General features: G+C 35.4%; 4 protein-coding genes across 9 annotated transcripts; 2 read left to right on the top strand and 2 right to left on the bottom strand.

Moving 5' to 3' along the window:
* Positions 1-92: 92 nt before the first annotated feature.
* Positions 93-1,995, bottom strand: LOC111022690 (GRIP/coiled-coil protein). The gene is made up of 6 exons (XM_022299901.2): positions 1,840-1,995; positions 1,617-1,742; positions 1,414-1,536; positions 1,082-1,312; positions 822-986; positions 93-722 (listed from the first exon to the last, which is right to left on the bottom strand). The coding sequence occupies exons 1-6, from the start codon at positions 1,888-1,890 to the stop codon at positions 399-401; spliced, it is 1,020 nt and encodes a 339-aa protein (XP_022155593.1). The 5' UTR covers positions 1,891-1,995; the 3' UTR covers positions 93-398.
* A 392-nt stretch (positions 1,996-2,387) lies between these two features.
* On the top strand, positions 2,388-4,486 carry CSP41A (chloroplast stem-loop binding protein of 41 kDa). The gene is made up of 6 exons (XM_022299953.2): positions 2,388-2,835; positions 2,964-3,085; positions 3,369-3,471; positions 3,573-3,711; positions 3,797-4,074; positions 4,158-4,486. The coding sequence occupies exons 1-6, from the start codon at positions 2,458-2,460 to the stop codon at positions 4,338-4,340; spliced, it is 1,203 nt and encodes a 400-aa protein (XP_022155645.2). The 5' UTR covers positions 2,388-2,457; the 3' UTR covers positions 4,341-4,486.
* A 200-nt stretch (positions 4,487-4,686) lies between these two features.
* Positions 4,687-8,199, bottom strand: EMB3129 (GTP-binding family protein). 4 transcript variants are annotated; one of them, XM_022299955.2, is made up of 10 exons: positions 7,914-8,197; positions 7,470-7,607; positions 7,252-7,368; positions 6,743-6,886; positions 6,572-6,658; positions 6,091-6,206; positions 5,713-5,894; positions 5,408-5,465; positions 4,996-5,160; positions 4,687-4,913 (listed from the first exon to the last, which is right to left on the bottom strand). In XM_022299955.2, exons 1-9 carry the CDS (start codon positions 8,058-8,060, stop codon positions 5,037-5,039), a joined length of 1,113 nt encoding a protein of 370 aa, XP_022155647.2. In that variant the 5' UTR covers positions 8,061-8,197; the 3' UTR covers positions 4,687-4,913; positions 4,996-5,036. The 4 variants fall into 4 exon arrangements, with proteins under 4 accessions (XP_022155647.2, XP_022155646.2, XP_087981920.1 ...); XM_022299954.2 differs by having other exon boundaries at positions 4,687-5,160; positions 7,914-8,196; XM_022299956.2 differs by lacking the exon at positions 4,687-4,913 and having other exon boundaries at positions 5,086-5,226; positions 7,914-8,199.
* Positions 8,200-11,320: 3,121 nt separating this feature from the next.
* AAS (Pyridoxal phosphate (PLP)-dependent transferases superfamily protein) lies at positions 11,321-18,750 on the top strand. Of its 3 annotated transcripts, none has more exons than XR_015791818.1 (13): positions 11,321-11,527; positions 11,643-11,763; positions 12,652-12,724; positions 12,936-13,166; positions 13,842-14,005; positions 14,710-14,850; positions 15,360-15,419; positions 16,102-16,266; positions 16,596-16,652; positions 16,805-16,869; positions 17,780-17,896; positions 18,189-18,326; positions 18,476-18,750. XR_015791818.1 is itself a non-coding variant. In XM_088125917.1 (13 exons), the coding sequence occupies exons 2-13, from the start codon at positions 11,662-11,664 to the stop codon at positions 18,593-18,595; spliced, it is 1,440 nt and encodes a 479-aa protein (XP_087982043.1). In that variant the 5' UTR covers positions 11,325-11,531; positions 11,643-11,661; the 3' UTR covers positions 18,596-18,750. The 3 variants fall into 3 exon arrangements, 2 of the variants coding, with proteins under 2 accessions (XP_087982043.1, XP_022155577.1); XM_088125917.1 differs by having other exon boundaries at positions 11,325-11,531; positions 17,780-17,903; XM_022299885.2 differs by having other exon boundaries at positions 11,326-11,527; positions 17,780-17,903.
* The last annotated feature ends 127 nt before the right edge of the window (positions 18,751-18,877 follow it).

The following is an 18,877-nucleotide window of genomic DNA, read 5'->3' as shown; positions in this document are numbered from 1 at the left end:
ACATGATGCAATATGGTATTAAAAAGTAAAAACATCTAACCAGGGATATCTTTTAAATAAGTTCTTGACTCAGAGCTCAATAATAAAGTTAGTGACACAAATGGGACTTGATTTTTCCCTCTTGGATTACACACGTCACAAATTTCAGAACCTGGTAGCAAAGCATGGAGTGTTACAGTAAGGCTTTGATATGTTAAGAAAACAGGATTATAGTCTTATCATGCCATCACTCACAGAAGCCTAGAGCTATTAGAAATTTTGGTTTGATAAGTAAAAGGATTTATTTCTAAACTAAATGCAGTGAAGATTAAGGTACTCAGTTACAGGAATGTAAAATGAGAAAAGAAAAAAAAAACAGAATAGCAAAACTGCATCTTCTGGTCCAAAATCACTTCTCTCTACTCTTCTTGGTGGAGCTCACCAAGAGAGGACGAAAAGCTACAAAGATCAGCTCTAGGTGTTCGAGTGATTTCTTTGTCATTACTGTCACATTCTTCTTCTTCTTCTTCTTCTTCATCTTCTTCAGCAATGGCTGGTGGTGGTGACGAGAAGTCCAAGCACATGCCTTGAATAACTTCCTCGTAAGATACAGAGAGATCTTGGGCTGTGAGCTGGTGGTACTCCACAAGCTGGTGAAGGCATTGATTTTCCCTGGTCAAGTTTGCATTTTCGTTTGCTAATCTAGATTTCTCAGCAAGTAATGCCTCCATTTGAAGTCTGACCTGATTCAGATTTACCACCAATCAAACTTCACATAAATCACCTAAATTTACAGATGTGGGAAGAAAGAAAAAATGAATAATAACAAGTTCGATACCGACCAGATCATCTTCTTCGGGTCTGATGCCTCTCGAGAAGCCATCGCGAAGTCTCCTATTCTCTTCCTCAAGTATGGCACATCGCTCTTGCATAAAACATAAATTGGATTTTAATGATATCAATTCTCTTGCTAGGGAGGCTGATTTTGTTGCCATTGTAACTGCAAGCTGGAGAAACGAAAGCCAAAAGGTTAAAATACCGCAAAAGAACTGGCTGAATGATGATTTATATTCAGATATGAATGAGAGAAAAAGGAACCAACATTTTTGGCCTTCTTAAGCTTGTCGTTTGGGTTTGGCTGGTTTTTTTTCTCTAGATCATCCCCTAATTCTTCTGAGCAATGGCTGTCATCAAATTTTCTCTTTGTTGCTTGCTTGGTCTCTACCAACTCATTTCCTTTCCTTATGGAATCATCTTCCTCAACCTCCGAGTCCTTGAGGTTGCTGTGGAAGATCTCCATCAAGGTTGGTGCCTTGACTAGATCTCTAGCGCCCTGAAATCAGACGACAAAATCAACATATGTTTGTTGGATTTAAGAGCATTTGATATAATTTATCCATCAGTAACTATTTCATATTTTGTTTAATTTGTTACCTGCAAGGCGTTATCCAAATTGTTGGACAGCTGAGACAGAGTATAGCCAACAGAGTCGAAACCTCTCAGCAAAAGCAAAGAATCTTCCTTCAATCTCTTGGCCCTTTCCGATTTTCTCGTATTCTATCCCCACAAACCCCATCACAATTTTAAAACTCGACCCCAAAAAAAGGGGAAAAGGCTCGAAGAGAGAAGGCACTCACTATTTGCACGGTAGGATCCTGATTTGAAGAAATTCCATTTCGTTCCTCAAGAAGCGATTCTACTCTACCTTGAAGGGAGCTCCAGAAACGCTTATCTGAAGCGGGACTGAACAATGGCGACGAACCCTATAGTTGATTGCTGAAAATGCATCAGAAAAAGAAGACCCAAAAACACGAGTCCAGTTAAGTGGAACTGGAAGAGAGAAAGAGAGAGAAGAAGAACCTGGTTGTGGTTGGGATGTGAAGACGACGGAGAATCCACAGAGGCCGCCATGGGCAAGAGCAAAAGAGGAGGAGGAGGAGGAAGAGGAAGATAAAGATGAAAGAGAGAAAATATGAACGCAACGGCTAGTCTTAAAAGAAGGGACTTTTCACTTTAAGCTGATTCTCAAGATTTAAATAAGAGGCAACCCAAACCAACGTTCCGAATCCGTCTGAATTATTAATTTCAATTTATTTTATGTGATCTTAAAAACAAGTAGCCTTTATGGATCCTTCAGCTTTTCACCGCTAGTAGTGGGACCCACCCATAAATTCAAACGGATCGGACAGCTCATCTGGTAAGTAAATTAGAAACAAATTTAACCAGGCACCCATTAGATTAGAATACGCAAATTTATTCGAACTTTTGACCTTTCCATTTGATATATATCTGTATCTCCATGTCACATGTTGTAAAATAATAATAATAAAAAATCGATTTAAATGATATTTACAGTAGCCGAGTGGTATATGGTATATGGGGCATGGCAAATGATTGGGCGTTATCTTATTATATCTAACTACACAACTGAAACAGCTGGTTCTCATCTCACGCGATCAAGCAAAGCACAGGCACAGAATGGCTGCTCTTGCTTCTTCATGTTCCCTCTTCTCCTCCACGCCCTCCATCCATATTCCACCTTCTGTTTCTCCTTATCTTCCACGTCTATCACTCTCTTCCCCTTCTGCTCTCTCATCCACTTTCTCCATCTCCCATTCTTTTCCCTCTTTCCCCTCCATTTCCAGACCCTCCAACGTTTCCTCCTTCACTCTCAGGGCTACCTCTGCTCAGAATAAGAAGAAGGTCTTGATTGTCAATACGAACAGCGGCGGCCATGCCATAATTGGCTTCTACTTTGCAAAACAGCTTCTGGGTTCCGGCCATGAGGTCACAATTCTCACTGTGGGTGAACAGGGTTCGGACAAGATGAACAAGCCTCCATTTAACAGATTCTCAGTTAGTAATTACTCAAGCAACTTCCTTTTTGCAACTCTACTCTGACGGGGAACTTGAAATGGTGGTGGTCAATGGGAATTTCTTGGATTAATCTTTTAACCGTCTGTGCAATTTGGAATGTTGTTCAGGAAATTGTGAGTGCCGGAGGGAAGACTGTATGGGGGGATCCTGCAGAAGTTGGGAAGGTCGTGGCAGGGGCCTCATTTGACGTGGTATTGGATAACAATGGCAAGGACGTTGAAACTGTGGGGTCTGTCACTTGAGATTTACTACTTTTTCTCATGCTTTCTTGTGGATTATTTGTTATTCTTTATATGCCATAGAATATTAGGATAGGTTTCTTGTTTTGTTGAAATTAATCCACCTTTTTAACCTGGCTATAAGTGCCAAGAAAAATAATAAACGTAATTTAGCTGTTTATGAAAAAGAGTAATCAACATGATTTAGTTTGTCTGGCATGTTGATTACTCTTTTTCACAAAGATTTCAGTAAGATTAAATTTAAGCTGCAATTTGGCCCCTTTTCTGACACAGACCTGTGATTGATTGGGCAAAGAGCTCTGGCGTGAAGCAGTTTCTATTTATCAGCAGTGCTGGAATTTATAAGCCAACTGACGAACCTCCTCATGTTGAAGGGGTAAATGCTGCAATTTCAACGTGTTCCTGCCAGCCATAATAGAATAAATACATATTTTTAGTTCCAAACTGCTAATAAATCTGCATGATTTACCATGACAGGATACTGTGAATGCTAATGCTAGTCATGTTGGTGTTGAGAAATATATTGCAGAGGTCTTCGGCAGTTGGGCTATATTCCGTCCACAGTACATGATTGGATCCGGCAACAACAAAGATTGTGAAGAGTGGTTCTTTGATCGTAAGACCACACATCTTTCTAAACCTGTCAACTGTTTAGAATGATATGTAGGTTTCTAACTTTGATTGATAAATACACAATGCAGGAATCGTCCGGGACAGACCGGTTCCAATTCCAGGCTCAGGGATGCAGCTGACGAACATCGCCCATGTCAGGGACTTGTCTTCTATGCTGACACTGGCAGTAGAGAAGCCAGACGAAGCACACTCTAACATATTCAACTGTGTAAGCCATCGCGCTGTGACCCTTGATGGAATGGCCAAGTTATGTGCTCAAGCAGCAGGACGTTCGGTTAAGATTGTGCATTATGATCCAAAAGCAGTTGGGATTGATGCAAAGAAAGCTTTTCCTTTCAGGACATATGTGAGTAAAATGAAATAGTTTCTTTGGCATTTTGGTGGGTCAATATAGACTCTCAAGACATTGCTACCCATTGTATTCTGCAGCATTTCTATGCAGAGCCGAGAGCGGCTCAGGATATTCTAGGCTGGAAAGGCACCACATATCTTCCTCAAGATTTGAAGGAGCGATTTGAAGAGTACGTGAAGATTGGTAGAGACAAGAAATCTATTCAGTTTGATTTAGATGATAAGATACTAGAGTCCCTAAAAGTTCCAGTAGCTGCTTGACCATTCTTATGATCGTTGTGCAGAACTGTACCGTCCATCTTACAGTACCTTCAGTACATGGATTCTCATTTATTGTGCTTCTATCAACTTACTCAAATAACCTGATTCAGAAGTGAAGCAATTGAGCTTTTACTTCTGTTGCCCCATTGCTGAGCTTTGCATTTACTAAAGAAAGAAACCGAAGAGATTCATATCGTCTGCATATTCAAGCTCCCTTTTGGTTTGCAAAACCATCCAGGAAGATGTACTCATTTTCATTCATTTCTAGTGAAAATGTTTCCATTGGTTTTGCCAACATCATAAACGCCTAAACAATGTACAGTATGCAGCACATGAGACCAGCTGATAAAGATATTTATGGTAAAAATTCATTTAGAATACAAATGCAAGTTAACCAAATAGACAATTTTAATTACAAGAGTAGTTTAAAAACATATATTACATAATATAACACATGGGCTTCACAAATTAATGAGACTCCTTGACGACTTTATGAGATCAAGGACTCCAGTTTTGTGCTCTCCTCCATAACTCCGAAAGTTGAGCAATATAGACATCGTGAAGCTTTCTGGTCTGTTAAGAGTTTCTAATTCTAAACCAGGTGGCCTGTAGCATTTATATGAATCGTATAAGAGTGAGAAGTTGAAATTCCGACCTCCAAGCAAGCCATCATCGACTCATCCAACAGCAACAGCATTATCTGGGAGGCCTCTCCAAAGCAATCCAACCAAACTTTCCTTTGCGAAAATCTGATAAGATGCGAAAAGCCGCTTGATGACTGTCCCCGTTGAACAATTGGAGCGCTAACTTTTGAACAAATCTGCCACCAACAATTTACTAGGAATTATTTGTGGACTCCAAATATGTATGTTTTTCTTTTTTTAATCTGCAGAGAGATTCTTGAGTCAAAAATTCCGTCCCACCGATTAAAGAAAGAACTTAACCCAAGGTGACAATGTGGAAGGAAAGTGAAGCGAGATACAGTTTTCTCATCAAGAAATCATGATGCTTCATGCATGAAAGACTAAAGTAGAGATAAAACTGTTGATCAGCATACAATAACGTACATGTCACCACATTGACCGTCTGCATCAACTCTGTATCGCTTTTGAAGTGATTCTATACCTGGAGATTTGAAAAGAACTAGTATCATTTATCAACAATTAGGAAACATGTCATTTTAGCAGGTGAAACGTGTTAGCAAATGTATGCTGCAGTTTAGGAGTTGCAGTTTTCCATCAAGTAATGAAGTCGGTGAATATAAATGAATTGACTAACACGTTACTAGTGCAGGAAATGTTTATGTCCCACCAAGAGAGATAACTTGAATTCTAGAAAATTGCAAGAGATAAAAATATTTGCATGGTATTACCTACTGATGGAAGCTTGGTCAAAATCTGTACAAGGATGGCAGCAACATCAGCAACATTGTAGGACCTCTCTCCAATGTCATCGCATATAGCAAGCTTTATTGCAGCAGTCTGGTCACTAATCCGCATTGGTATAATACCAGGAGAGTCAAGCAACTCTAGATCACTCCCAAAACGAACCCACCTTTTACAAGAGAAAGGAAATAAGGAGACAGTTATTGAAACAGATCATTGAACTCCAATTAGAATCAACTTAGAAGAGAATCCAATGTCATCGTCCAAAATGCAAGAAAAATGGCTATACAACCCATTCCCCTCCCCCGTTCCCAGATTCTACATCTTAATCAACACTATACAGATACAAAAAATAGGTGGCATACTTCAACTCTCTGGTGACACCTGGTCTTGGAGCTGCTGGACACATTCGACGTTTGAGCAAGCGGTTGATCAGAGATGATTTCCCAACATTAGGATATCCAACTATTCCAGCACGAACCTATACAAAAATCACTAAGGTTCTCTAAGGTATGTTCTGAAAATATTTCTGATTTACCATAGAGGATAAACCCAATATAGCACCATAATTTTCACAAATTGTCATTGCCCAGAAAAATATCAAATAGCAACATGGTGAGCGTTAAGCAGTTATCCAAATAATCCTCTACAAGCTAATAATATGCTTCACTCAAGCTTAAGGCTTAATGTCCTTTTGGTGCTTCTGTATGTCCGTTAATGTAAGAAGTAGAACAAAAATCATTTATGATGTGAAGATATACACTTGGCATAAAAGAACTCCAGATATATAAAAACCTTAAAAAAAGAAGGTTAAGCATTAGAATTTAGTCATTTCATGCAACTAACCGGGCGAGGAAGTAGTCCTTTTGCCCTACGTTTGACATTTACATCAGCTGCCAGTGTCTTCGCCAACCGCCCTAGCTTCATTGTGCCCTACAGTTACCACATGAGAGCATTATCTACTAATACAACATCAAGGTCAGGATCATCAGAAAAAAAATTCACTAATTTAGATACCATTCCAAGTTGCCCGTTCGAAAATACTAATTTAATTCCCCGTCCCGTAAAATAAGTTGCCCAAGCATTCCGGTCTGCTGAAGATATCATATCTTCTCTGTTCAATACCAATATTCGTTTCCTATTACCAAGCCATCCGTCCATCTATTCAAGGAATGATAAATAAATAGTAAAGAAAAGAAAAGAACATGGTAAGATAATTCGTCGTGATGAAAGAAAAAGAATTTCTACCTTTAGTAAACAGTCAGTGTAACATACACTAAAATGTGGTGAATAAAAGCAGTTCTAATACTCTGTATTTTAGTGACCCAAAAAAGACAAATCTAGCCTCTGGACATATTTCCACTTCTATGACACCGTATTAGCGAGCTATGGGTGTCTAATAGTCCAATTAGAAACTGAAAATATTCAAGTCAAATCTCCCAAACATTTTAATGAATTAAATACATAAAACATAAAATTTGCGAGTCAAGAATGCAATGAATAAAATCAGAACTTGGATGCAAAACCTGTGGATGACTTGTAGACATGGGTATTCTAGCATCTCGAACCTCTATCACAACATCCATCAACTTTAGTTGATCCTTCAGTTCTTTCTCTGTTTTTGCTATATGGCCAGGATACCACTGCCGAGTTGCCAGTACAAAGTGCAAACAAAAAAGTAAGAAAAATATTTATTCATCAAGAAACTTCTTGCCCAATTTTCTATAACAGAATTTAACCGTACCTGGACGGGACGCAAGGCCTTTGTCCAGTAATACAGATCAGCCTCAAAATCAACCCAATCTCTCTCGACTTGGCCGCTGTTAGATGTACCTTGGGAGCTTCCATCTCCAAAGAAATTTGATGTTTTCCCACCAACAATCTAAAACATTCGTATCACAATTTCATAACTTTATTCAGTTACTACTTAAGATAAGTTCTACAACATGATAATAGAGTAGTTCCAGAATACAGGATGATATTTTTCAAGAAAAAGCAAAGGAATGAAAATAATACAGCTCATATGAAACCAATAACGAATTCTGGAGGTAGTGATATAGAAGATGGAAGCTACAATGCTAGAACTCAACCCGCGAATTATACAGATAAAATTTCCCACCTTAGTGTTCCGAACACAGCGAATTGAGGCGATGAAGGGAAAAAAAGAAAAGAATTTGAATGCGTTTACCTGAATTGTGGGGTAGGGCGAAGATGGAGAATGGGAAGGCGCGAGAGATGGTCCGGTTCGACAGTGAAAAACGTGAGGCGGGATTGCACGAGTGGGGGGCAAGTGCAGGGAGAGCCCTGAGAGTGAGAGCTGAACACTAACAGCCATTGTGGCGCCACAATACGGTGATTTTGCACTTTCCCAGCGTCAGCGAGCGAGTTCAAGAATCAAGGTATTTTCCTTTCAAAATGAAGGATTTGTACTTGTTCTCTGTCGAGTCTCTTGCAGCAGCAGCAGGTCACCGGTTGGGCGGGCGACATGTGAAGACTGAAGCACAGTAGCTGAATTATGATGGCCTAGCTTCGGCCCATTGTAAATCGCACTGCTCCCATGGATCATGGAGAAAAGGCCCAACCAACCAATATTAACTAATAATTGAGGGAGGAATTCTCTTCTCTTGGATTATATTGGAGACTTGTTTCACATATGATTTTAGATTTTCAAATTTTACAGAGTTTAATTTTGCATTATGATCTCAATATTGTCCTCAACTAAATAATTAGATTTGATTATCATTCAATTTTTTTTCCATTTGTTGATTTATTGGAATTTGTTTTGTACAAAAGTTTTCATATTTGGATTTGATGTATTAAGCATGATATATCTGGTAGTTCTTTTCTGAATTTTCGACCGTATATTTTTTTTTGGTGCTTTTCTATTTTTCTACATCTTTTTTTCCATTTTAATTTTTTCATATACAATATGATAAATATATACTTCTCAAAAGATTATATAATATATATTTTTTATTGTTATATACTAAATTAAAAAGCTACATAATATATACTATTTAATCAAACTTACAATAATCATGTACCCCATGTGTTATATAATATATAATGGTATATACATCATTGGTCTCCCCCTCTTTATCATCTCTCTGTTGTCTTCTCCAATAACAAGCGTCAACCTAGTGGCGACCTCCCCTGTGAACTCCTCGCCATACCCACGTGTGGAAACCTTAGGCCAGTGATGAGACCCCCTAGAACAATGGCTGACGCCGAGATCGATGACCAGTGGCAACCACGAACATATTTGGCAACCCACAAACAGATCACTGGAGGTCACTTGAAGTTGTGGAAGTTGTGGCGTCGGGTTGCTGCAAATCTTCGGCGTTGTGCCTTCGAAGGGGATACCACCCCAACGCTAGTCTTACATGAGTCGTTGTGTCTGAGCTGCGCTGCTGTGGGTGGTTGCTGATGGAGGAATCTATCGTGGGTCGGATCTGCTACCGTTACAAATTCAGCGTCGTGGAGGGAACGCTGTCGACCTCCATTGGTTGCTGAGAGAGTGCCGGAAGATATCGAATTGAATTTGAGACGGGCTAGAGAAATTGAATTGAATGGGATGAAATGTTTTGATATAATCAAAGGATTTAAAAATAACGTTTGATAGAATGTGAGAAACCAATAATGACGACTTATAAAAATAGATAAAGGTAACCATATTATTCAACCAACACCAATGTAGTATTTGTCGAATTGACTCAAACAATCAGAGTTATGGTGCTAAGATAGTAAAGGATACGAGAACTTATCAAAGTTTTTGTAGAACAAAAAAACTTAAGGAAAAAGAAAAACGAAGAGTATCAATAAATATAATATTATCATAGGTTGAAGATACATGTTTTAACTAATTGAGTTCGAGTTAACATGATTGGGAGATTAATAATAAATAAATAGTATAATTAATCCATTATAAAAGCGAGCATAATCTCATCGATAATCAGTATGTTGGCGGCTGAGACATGATCTCCAGACTTTAGACTTGGTCACACCTTGAACCTAGTCGTACCTTCGACTTTATAGTATTGTTCGTTCGTGGGGCTTCTAGGTCTTTTCTACTCGTCTATACTTCAACTTGGGCCCATGTCGAATTTTCTCACTGCGTGGAGGTTGTGTCTCCAATCATTATTCTTTCCCATAACAAGTATACTTAATTCATTCTTTAATATTAGTTTTTTTTTTTCTGAGAATATCTTTAATATTAGTTAATCATTACTTATTAGACTTAATTAACCATTAATTATGCTTGAGAGATTAATAATAAAGTTTTTAAATAATATATTAATGATAAATAAATAGTTTCTTAATTAATTATTTAATAATAATTCATTATTCCTATCATAAAAAATAATTAGTTATTACTTATTGGACTTAATTAACCATTAACATAAATATATTGTTTATATTTAATACTAAAAAAATTAATTAGTATATTTATACTTTATTAAAAAAATGAGTATCTTCTAAAAAAATAGTATATTTATAAATAATATTTCATATTATCTTAACTATTTTATAATATCAATTTAATTATTAAGTATTAGTACTTCAACTAATTTACACTTATTTAATTGTTTTTACCAATTAAATTTAATTGGCGCGTGCCACATGCCCTTCTCTCTTAGATATGGAGTCCTATTGATATTTAGTTGATCGGATGTCTTGTTTATTTGGCTGTTACTCGTATCTTGACTTAGCTTACTTATTCATATTCTATATAATAATAATTGATTTTCCATAATCATCGTCCAAATGATATCTTAAAAATCAATTGTAAATGATTTTAAGTTTTACTAAAATCAATTGTTTAAATAAAATATATCTTTGTAGGGACTTCGTTGTAATTTACCATTAGACTTCTATCGTAAATAGGCACTAAGAAGACAATAGTGAATTTTTAGTAAATTTGGACACCTGAAGTTTGGATTTTCAATTAGGTTATTCATGTACTTCTTTCCTAAAATTATGTGTAAAAAAATCATTAATATAAACTAATTAAAAGTGAAATATCATATAACTTTTATTTGGTGGTTCAAATTTCCACTCTACATGTGTTGTACTAAAAAAACCATTTTGGTACGTTAAAAAGAAAATAGCAAATATGATATGTTTTTTCTTTTTTTTAAAGTACCAATAGCAAATATGACTCTGAAAAGTAATTGCCTAATGATCATTGATATTTGCCATGGGTAAAATTACATCTCAAACAATGACATTAGTTTTTGTTATATATTTTAATGGTAAAATAGTCCATGAACATATTTTAATCAATTTAAATGGTGAAATTTAGAAGTAGTTTCAAGTTGAAGATATTGATATTATAAATAATTTATGCTCGTCTCGATGATCTTTTTGTTTTCGTTTTTTTGTTGATTAGACTTAAATTTATATGTATTATTTTATCTTGTTATTAACCTTTTAAAAGTATAAGCCAAATTTTGCAAATAATTAGTAGTTTGAAAAAAGTAGTTTTTATCTTTAAAAACTAGCTAAGAAGGAAATGTAAAAGATATAATAAAGAATTTACGAGAAAACAATTATAAGTTTTAGAAACAGAAAATAAGAAACGAAACCAATATTTTTTATTTGAGCGTGAGTAAGTTTTGAATGGTTCAAGGCGCGTCACAGTACATAATCTCCGGGCCAATACCATCGTCGTTATTTATGATTTTTCCCCTCCACCATTGTTGCGCTCAAATCTTCGTAAGAAGTCGTTGCTGACTCCGTCGGATCATCCGGACACCCGTTTCACTTTCCGTAGCCAATTTCGAGGATTACGAGCAGAGAAATGTAGGTTACGAGCTCGTACACTGCTTTTTCCATCTTCGTTTTCTTCTCTGACTGCAGAATTTCAGCCATTGATTGTCGCTTTTTTTTCTTCTGTGGTTGATTTTTGAGTCCACAGGGATAATGACTTGAAGCCGATGGACGCGGAGCAACTCAGAGAGCATGCTCATAAAATGGTGGATTTCATTGCTGATTACTACAAAAGCATCCAGGATTTCCCTGTGCTCAGTCAAGTAGAGGTTCATTCCATCGCCTTTTCGTTCCTCCTTTTACCGTTCTACGCATTCATTATGCTTTACTTGGTTAACTTCTCAACAAAATTATGTATAATGCCTGCAAACTGCAAAGTATGTGAATGTGTTCTGTTAATTAGACGTTTCTCACAGCAGTAGTAGACAATTTTATCCATTACCTAGTTTCATTCTTCAAATATATTCACAAATTTCTTCCTCATTTTTTTTTGGTTTTATATTATAATTTTGCAACCCTTCCAAATTAATTTTGGTAATATTTTTGTTTTCTTACTTAACCAATTTCTTTTCCTTGCTTTTTAAAATTTAGTTCTTAAAATTGCGAACAAATTGAAATAATATACGGCCCAACGACCATTTTCTTTTCTATTTTCATTTTTAGAATAACTTTATTTATTTTTTTATCTGTAAATTTAAAGTGTTTTTCTTAAAAACTAATAAATAGTTCAAAGTTACATTTTATTGTTTATATTTGGCTAAAATTTCTAGAGATTTAAAAAAGTAAAGAAGCATATTAAAAATAAAATTGTTATTGAAATGGATGGTAATCATTATTTTTATTTATCTTACTTTTAGTCTTACAAAAGATTAATAACGTTATTCTTAGAATTATTTATTTTCAGTTTCCATCAATGATGAATTTTTTTATCTTTATTTTAAAATAACAAATAAGGGGGAAAAGAAATATAATCAAGAGCACATGGATTTTCATCATTTTTTCAAAAGTGAAAAGCAAGAAGTAAGAAATAAATACTGAATTTTTATTTTTCTAAAGTAGTAAGTTTATCAGGTACAGGGAGGTGATTTTTTTTCTTTTCGCCTAAAGGAATGACATTTTTTCCTTTTAATTTTTTATATTTTGGTGTTTTCATGCAGCCCGGTTATCTTCGAAACCTTCTACCAGAATCCGCGCCTCATCATCCGGAATCTTTTCAAAGTGTTCTTGATGGTAAAATTTATTAATCTTCTTATGGAAGGATGAAGTTGTAGTTAATACCCAAAAACGTTTTACTCTTTTGGGGACAGGCTTAAAACTCAAGTCATTTTATGGATTTAACTGTAACATAATTTTAAATTATTGGTTGTAATCATAGGTTATAGGGGGAGGTGGACCTTGTAAGCTGTAATCTTATTGTTAATAATTTATTTTCGTGATTCAGATGTACAGAAAAATATTTTACCGGGTGTAACACATTGGCAGAGCCCGAGCTACTTTGCTTATTTTCCTAGTAATAGCAGTATTGCCGGATTTCTTGGAGAAATGCTCAGTGCAGCATTTAACATTGTGGGTTTTAGTTGGATAACTTCTCCAGCTGCTACAGAACTTGAGACGATTGTTCTTGATTGGCTTGCCAAATTACTTAAGCTGCCCGATGACTTTCTCTCGTCAGGTAGTCCCTTGGATTCTGATGTTGCTTTTGATTGTTTTCTGGTGAACAATGGAGCCTCCTCCCTCGTTATTTTCTCCTTTCAACTCAACTTTTGAAGTGTCCATTTCATATTTATAAAATTTTCCTTATTAAGTGGAGATCTCAGCTAATGTTGGTCAATTCAAACAAGGGAAGCTATAAAGCTCAAGTAACTGATTAAATATTATATTACTGAGTGATTCTGATTCATCTTTTTAAGTATCTGATATGTTTCTCTATTAAATCAATCAATTAATGTCACGTACCTTTCACTAATAAATCCTTTCCATATTAATATACATAGTGGGCTTGAAAGTTAATTTGGTTGGGTGGTTACTTGATCTCTCCATCTCCACTAAGAGGAAGAGTCTCTTGTCTTGTGGGGGAGTTTGCAGTTACTCTTAGAATGGAAAAGAGTATCAAGTAATCACATAACAATCGCTGGACATACTTCCATGCTGAAATAATTTGAAGTCAAGGTTACTTGAGAAACTTGTAATTGATTTCCATATGTAATCCTGAAATCCTGTAGTGGCCTAATATGAAAAGACGAGGGCATAAAGTGATTATTACTTTGATGTGATTGCATGATAGACTTTGGTTTGCATTAAGCTATTCTCTGAGATTCATGTAACAAAACTGGAAATCTTGCTGCAGGAAAGGGTGGGGGAGTAATACAGGGAACTGCCAGTGAAGCTGTTTTAGTTGTGCTACTAGCAGCCCGTGATCGAGCTCTGAGGAGATTTGGAAAAGATTACCTTAAAAAACTAGTGGTTTATGCATCTGATCAGGCACATAGTGCTTTACAAAAAGCATGCCAGGTATTTCGAAGGTGTAATATTCAAGTTTGAATCAGCCTTCAATATTTATTCTTTCAGCGAGGTGATTTACCATGTCATTGGCATATTTATGTTATGAATGATGCAATAACCCATTCCAAACACAATCCTTTGAACAATTTTATTGATACACATCATATTTAATTAACGTGGGATACCTTTTTGCTCTTGTGTACAAGATTCTACATTATATTATATAAGTTTGGAGATGCTATTGAGTACAAAGCGTAGGCTACAGGGGATGCTTAATTTTGAAGTTTAGTTTTTACTGTTGTTTCTCTTCTTTTATTTTGAAGATTGTGTCTCCTGCTTTGTTGGCTTCCTCAACGTTAATATGATGTAAATATACTGTTGATTTCTTTTTGTATTTGAGTATATGTACAAGTCCTATCATCATCCGTTTAAACCCCCCCAAAAAATGTCCTATCATTATCTATCAAGTTTTCCTTGAGCCATATGTGTAAAAAGTCCTATTATAATCTATCTATCATAGATACTATTTTGACTGTCAGTTGGCTTCGGTTTCAAGAAAAGTTCTTGTTTTTTGTCAAAATAAATAAATAATAAATAAATAAATTGTCAGTTGCTTAATAAATCTGGACTTCAGAAAGAAAGAGGAAAAAATAATAATAATGACCATTGATCTATATTTAATTCTATATTTTTGTTTTGTGTTTCTTTGGCAGATTGCAGGCATTCATCCTGAGAATTGCAGATTGTTAAAAGCAGATTTATCTACTAATTATGCCCTTTCTTCTAATGTTCTTTCTGAAGAAATTTCCCACGACAGTGCCATTGGATTAATTCCCCTTTTCCTATGTGCTACTGTAAGAATGAAGAATAAGCTTTCTCATCATCTCTATACTTCCATTGAATATAAGTTGTCATGTTGCAGAAGTACCTATGGTTCCTGCCTCTCCCCTATACTTGCTCTCGAATAATTAACGTACCAGCCACTTTCTCTGATTGATGGAGTTTCATGGAGGCTAGTTCGTCTACACTTAGTATAAATTAACAGTGGCTTTTAGAAGGTCATCAGTGAATTACATATATTTGCAGAGCTGCCTGATTTTTCGGGTTTATACTGGCCAATCTGATTGGCCAACTTCAACCTTATCTTTTCTAGGAAGAAAGAAAAGAAAAAAAAAACATTAAAGATGACAGTGAAGAAGAACCTGTGTTCTAGATTTTTTTCTGTGCTAGAACCATGTTTAGTCTTTTAACTAGGATTTGAATTGTCTTATTACCAGATTTTAATGAGCCACATGTATTAACATCATAGTACTGGCTGCAGAAATGTGTTTCAGTAATTCAGATTTGATGCTCATGCATGCAGGTCGGAACCACGTCATCAACAGCCATGGACCCTCTCCCTGCGCTTGGAAGTATTGCTAAGGTTAACACAGTTTTCTGAATAGAATGGAATAGTTTCTGCAAGGTCTTTACAAATTAAAATTAAACATAAAATGACAAATCATATTAGTATGGAGACGCTTTTATATGATTTACTCATTCTCTATTACTTTTTATCATGCTCCAGAAAGACAAGCCTCATTATCTTAACCATAGTTGGATAAAGGAAAGTCTAAGCATATGATCTTGTTCAACTTAATATTGTATCAAAAAGAACTGAGCTGGAAACAAAAGCCCTCATATATTCAGTACGTTGCAGACCCTTGAAATACAATGGGCTGTATTCATACACTTATCCTCATTTTCACAGAATCAAATAGTTACATTAGTCATTCAAAAGTTAAGGCTTAATTATGGTGAATTTAATCATCAAGCAATAATAACTTCAATTTAAACAGACATTCTGCTTGGATTTAATATATGTAACTGGGGAAGTTAGGGCTAAACGGAATAAAGTAACATTCGCTCTGCTAGCATATTAAACCAGCTACCTACCATATAGGTTTATGTAGACTTCATTCATGTACAGTGCACACATTTGTAAAAATACTATATTCTTTTTATATTTGTGCTTCATAGATTTGCTCTGAATCTCTGATTGAAGTTCAGTTTTTTTTTTTTTTTAATTATTATGAGCAGAATCCTTATTATTGAGTCATTGACAGAGGTATGAAATGTGGTTTCATGTGGATGCTGCTTATGCTGGAAGTGCATGTATATGCCCTGAATATCGCCAATACATCAATGGTGTTGAAGAAGCTGACTCATTCAATATGAATGCTCATAAATGGTTTTTGACGAACTTTGATTGTTCAACACTGTGGGTCAAGGTATATGCATAACAATATCTACTGTCCACTGATAGGATTCCATGAAATGACTGCTTTATTCAGTAAAACATGTGTTAGCATGCTTATGTACTTTGTTCATAGTTGCATATACGAATTCCCTAAGCCTGATAGATTCCTCCCATCGCCTCCCCTCCAGAAAGAGGAAAAAGAAAGGACTGGAAAAACAATAGAAATTAAATGTAGTCGAGTTCTCTTTTATTTCTTCATCTACACTATTAAAAGGGAGGCATTGGATAACTGTTTGGTGGATCTGATATTTTTTTAAAATTTCTTATTTTAATGGTAATTCACGTATATTATGGCCACAGGACAGGCGTGCCTTGATTCAGTCCCTCTCTACTAATCCCGAGTACTTGAAGAACAAAGTAAGTCTGACCCACAATCTACTTCTTAATCTTTTGAGAACGCTTGCAGCAAAATATGTGAGCAGTGTGGATGCATGGGGAAACTGAAATCGTTATAGTATCCGTATAACTTATTTTTCATGTTCGATCTCAAATGCAATTGATATTTGCAGGCATCTCAAGCAGAAATGGTCCTGGATTATAAAGATTGGCAAATTCCACTTGGACGCCGTTTTAGGTGTGCCTTTAAACAATGTGTCTTGTCTAGAAACGTTTTTATATTTTCAAATTTTAAAAAATACATTTGGTCTTATACTTTGTTAAAGTAACAATTAGTCTCTAAACTTTAATTTGTAACGATTTAATCAAAGTACTTTCAAATTGGTAGCCATTGTATCTTTAAAGTGGTAACAATTGTACTTTTAAATTGACAACAATTTAATCCTGAACTTTAGTATGTAACAATTTAGTCCTTATAGTTTATAATTTGTAACAATTTTTAGTACCTATTGTGCAAAATCTCATCAAAATTAAGTGTCAATTTTTATCGTATTAAAAATTTAGTTTTATAATTTAGAAACACATTTGGTCCTTGTAGGTTTATCAATCTATATATATATAAGAAACTTAACAAAAATTTTCATAATAGGGACTAACTCGTTACAAACTTCAAAATACAATTAAGTTGTTATATACTAAGGTTCATGGACTAAATTGTTATATATTAAAATTCATGGGCTAAATTGTTACCCATTTGAAAGTATAAAAACTAAATCGTTATAAACTAAAGTTTATGGACTAAATCGTTACATCAATAGAAGTACATGGATCAAAGGTGTTTTTAACCTATTTTCAGTCTAAGGGTTATTAATATTTATAATGTGACAAGAAGACAGCACATCTAGATACAGTTCAACTTTGGACGGATGTTTTGTCCCGAAGCCTTCTCAGGAATCAATATATCAAGTTTAAAAATTTTCAAATCTTTGGGATTGAGAAGAAAAATGCACCACAATACACCCTGAATAAACTAGGAAAAGAACAAAAGGAAACCTGCACGGATATTTTGTATGAGCATTTTTCATTTCCATTCAATGTTTCTGAGAAATGTTATACTGCCAGAGTAATTTATGCTTTTTGTGTCTTAGATCATTAAAGCTCTGGATGGTGTTACGACTATACGGTGTAGAAAACCTTCAAAAATACATAAGAAACCATGTCAAGTTGGCTGAACATTTTGAAGCGCTTGTATCTCAGGATCCAAGGTTTGAGGTTGTAAATTCTTATCATACTCTTTTGATCTACGATATTGCTTCCTTTAGACCCTCAGCATCATTACAAAGTCACGACATAATCTTGTGGCATTGATATAGAAAAAAGGATGAGAAAATTAATGTGCAGGGAAAGGTTGTATAAATAATAAAATAAAAATGACTCTAAATTAGCGGTTATGCATCAACTCCTTCTTTTGGAAGCGGAGGTTCAATACTAACCCGCTAATGCAGATTGTTAAGTATGGTTCGTTCCAATCATCACTCTTTAAGTTTGTTTGTGCAGATTGTTACACCCAGAACAGTCTCCCTAGTATGTTTTCGCCTTCGGCCTCTTCGCAAAAGTGAAGATGATGGCAACAAACTAAACCAAAGCCTATTAGATGCTGTAAATGCAACTGGAAATATTTTCATTTCTCACACGGTAAGTAGTTTCAGTTTGTTGTAGAATTCCCCAGCTGGTAATCCTGTCTTGTCACTACATGGTCGCCTTAAGCAATGTAAAGGTGGGATAATACTGATATTAGTTGCGTGAGGTTTGTTTCTGTTAACTTAATGTCAACAAAATTGCAGGTTTTATCAGGAAAATACATCCTTCGATTTGCAATAGGGGCGCCATTGACAGAGGAAAAGCATGTTGATGCTGCTTGGAAGTTACTGCAAAATGAGGCTTCCATTTTGCTTGCAAATTGAAACGTAGGTCACTTATCTTAATTTCCAGAAAAATATTGGTGCTTCCTCGTGAGTAGCTTCTTTTGCTGACCACTATTAAATTTGTGACAAGTAGGAGAGAGATAAAAATTAGATTTTTTCTGTTTTCAAAAAATAAGAAACTTGTTAATTTTTTATTGGTGGTTTGCAAGATATCATCATATCTCGTGAAATCAGTACTTAGAGCAAGTTTCAAAGAACAATGTTTAAATTGTCTTAAGCAAAAAAGTCACATAAGGAAAAAGTGTTCTTAGCAACAAAATA

Source organism: Momordica charantia (assembly GCF_013281855.1).
Source record: "Momordica charantia cultivar OHB3-1 chromosome 6 unlocalized genomic scaffold, Mcharantia_2.0 BLBB01000006.1, whole genome shotgun sequence".
In the NCBI taxonomy this organism is placed as follows: Eukaryota; Viridiplantae; Streptophyta; class Magnoliopsida; order Cucurbitales; family Cucurbitaceae; genus Momordica; species Momordica charantia.
This window is presented reverse-complemented; position numbering and strand designations above follow the sequence as displayed.

What these genes read in the sequence shown, in the direction of transcription:
- LOC111022690 (XM_022299901.2), bottom strand. Translation starts at nt 1,890, where the DNA reads ATGGCGGCCTCTGTGGATTCTCCGTCGTCTTCACATCCCAACCACAAC. An exon ending in AGGATCCTACCGTGCAAATA is followed by an intron (nt 1,537 to 1,616) that starts GTGAGTGCCTTC and finishes TTGTGGGGATAG; the next exon opens with AATACGAGAAAATCGGAAAG. An exon ending in AGCTTAAGAAGGCCAAAAAT is followed by an intron (nt 987 to 1,081) that starts GTTGGTTCCTTT and finishes TCGTTTCTCCAG; the next exon opens with CTTGCAGTTACAATGGCAAC.
- CSP41A (XM_022299953.2), top strand. Translation starts at nt 2,458, where the DNA reads ATGGCTGCTCTTGCTTCTTCATGTTCCCTCTTCTCCTCCACGCCCTCC. An exon ending in CTCCATTTAACAGATTCTCA is followed by an intron (nt 2,836 to 2,963) that starts GTTAGTAATTAC and finishes AATGTTGTTCAG; the next exon opens with GAAATTGTGAGTGCCGGAGG. An exon ending in AACCTCCTCATGTTGAAGGG is followed by an intron (nt 3,472 to 3,572) that starts GTAAATGCTGCA and finishes TTACCATGACAG; the next exon opens with GATACTGTGAATGCTAATGC.
- EMB3129 (XM_022299955.2), bottom strand. Translation starts at nt 8,060, where the DNA reads ATGGCTGTTAGTGTTCAGCTCTCACTCTCAGGGCTCTCCCTGCACTTG. An exon ending in AGGCCTTGCGTCCCGTCCAG is followed by an intron (nt 7,369 to 7,469) that starts GTACGGTTAAAT and finishes GCAACTCGGCAG; the next exon opens with TGGTATCCTGGCCATATAGC. An exon ending in GACGGTCAATGTGGTGACAT is followed by an intron (nt 5,161 to 5,407) that starts GTACGTTATTGT and finishes TGTTGGTGGCAG; the next exon opens with ATTTGTTCAAAAGTTAGCGC.
- AAS (XM_022299885.2), top strand. An exon ending in CCCTTTTCCTATGTGCTACT is followed by an intron (nt 14,851 to 15,359) that starts GTAAGAATGAAG and finishes TCATGCATGCAG; the next exon opens with GTCGGAACCACGTCATCAAC. An exon ending in CTCAGGATCCAAGGTTTGAG is followed by an intron (nt 17,904 to 18,188) that starts GTTGTAAATTCT and finishes TTGTTTGTGCAG; the next exon opens with ATTGTTACACCCAGAACAGT.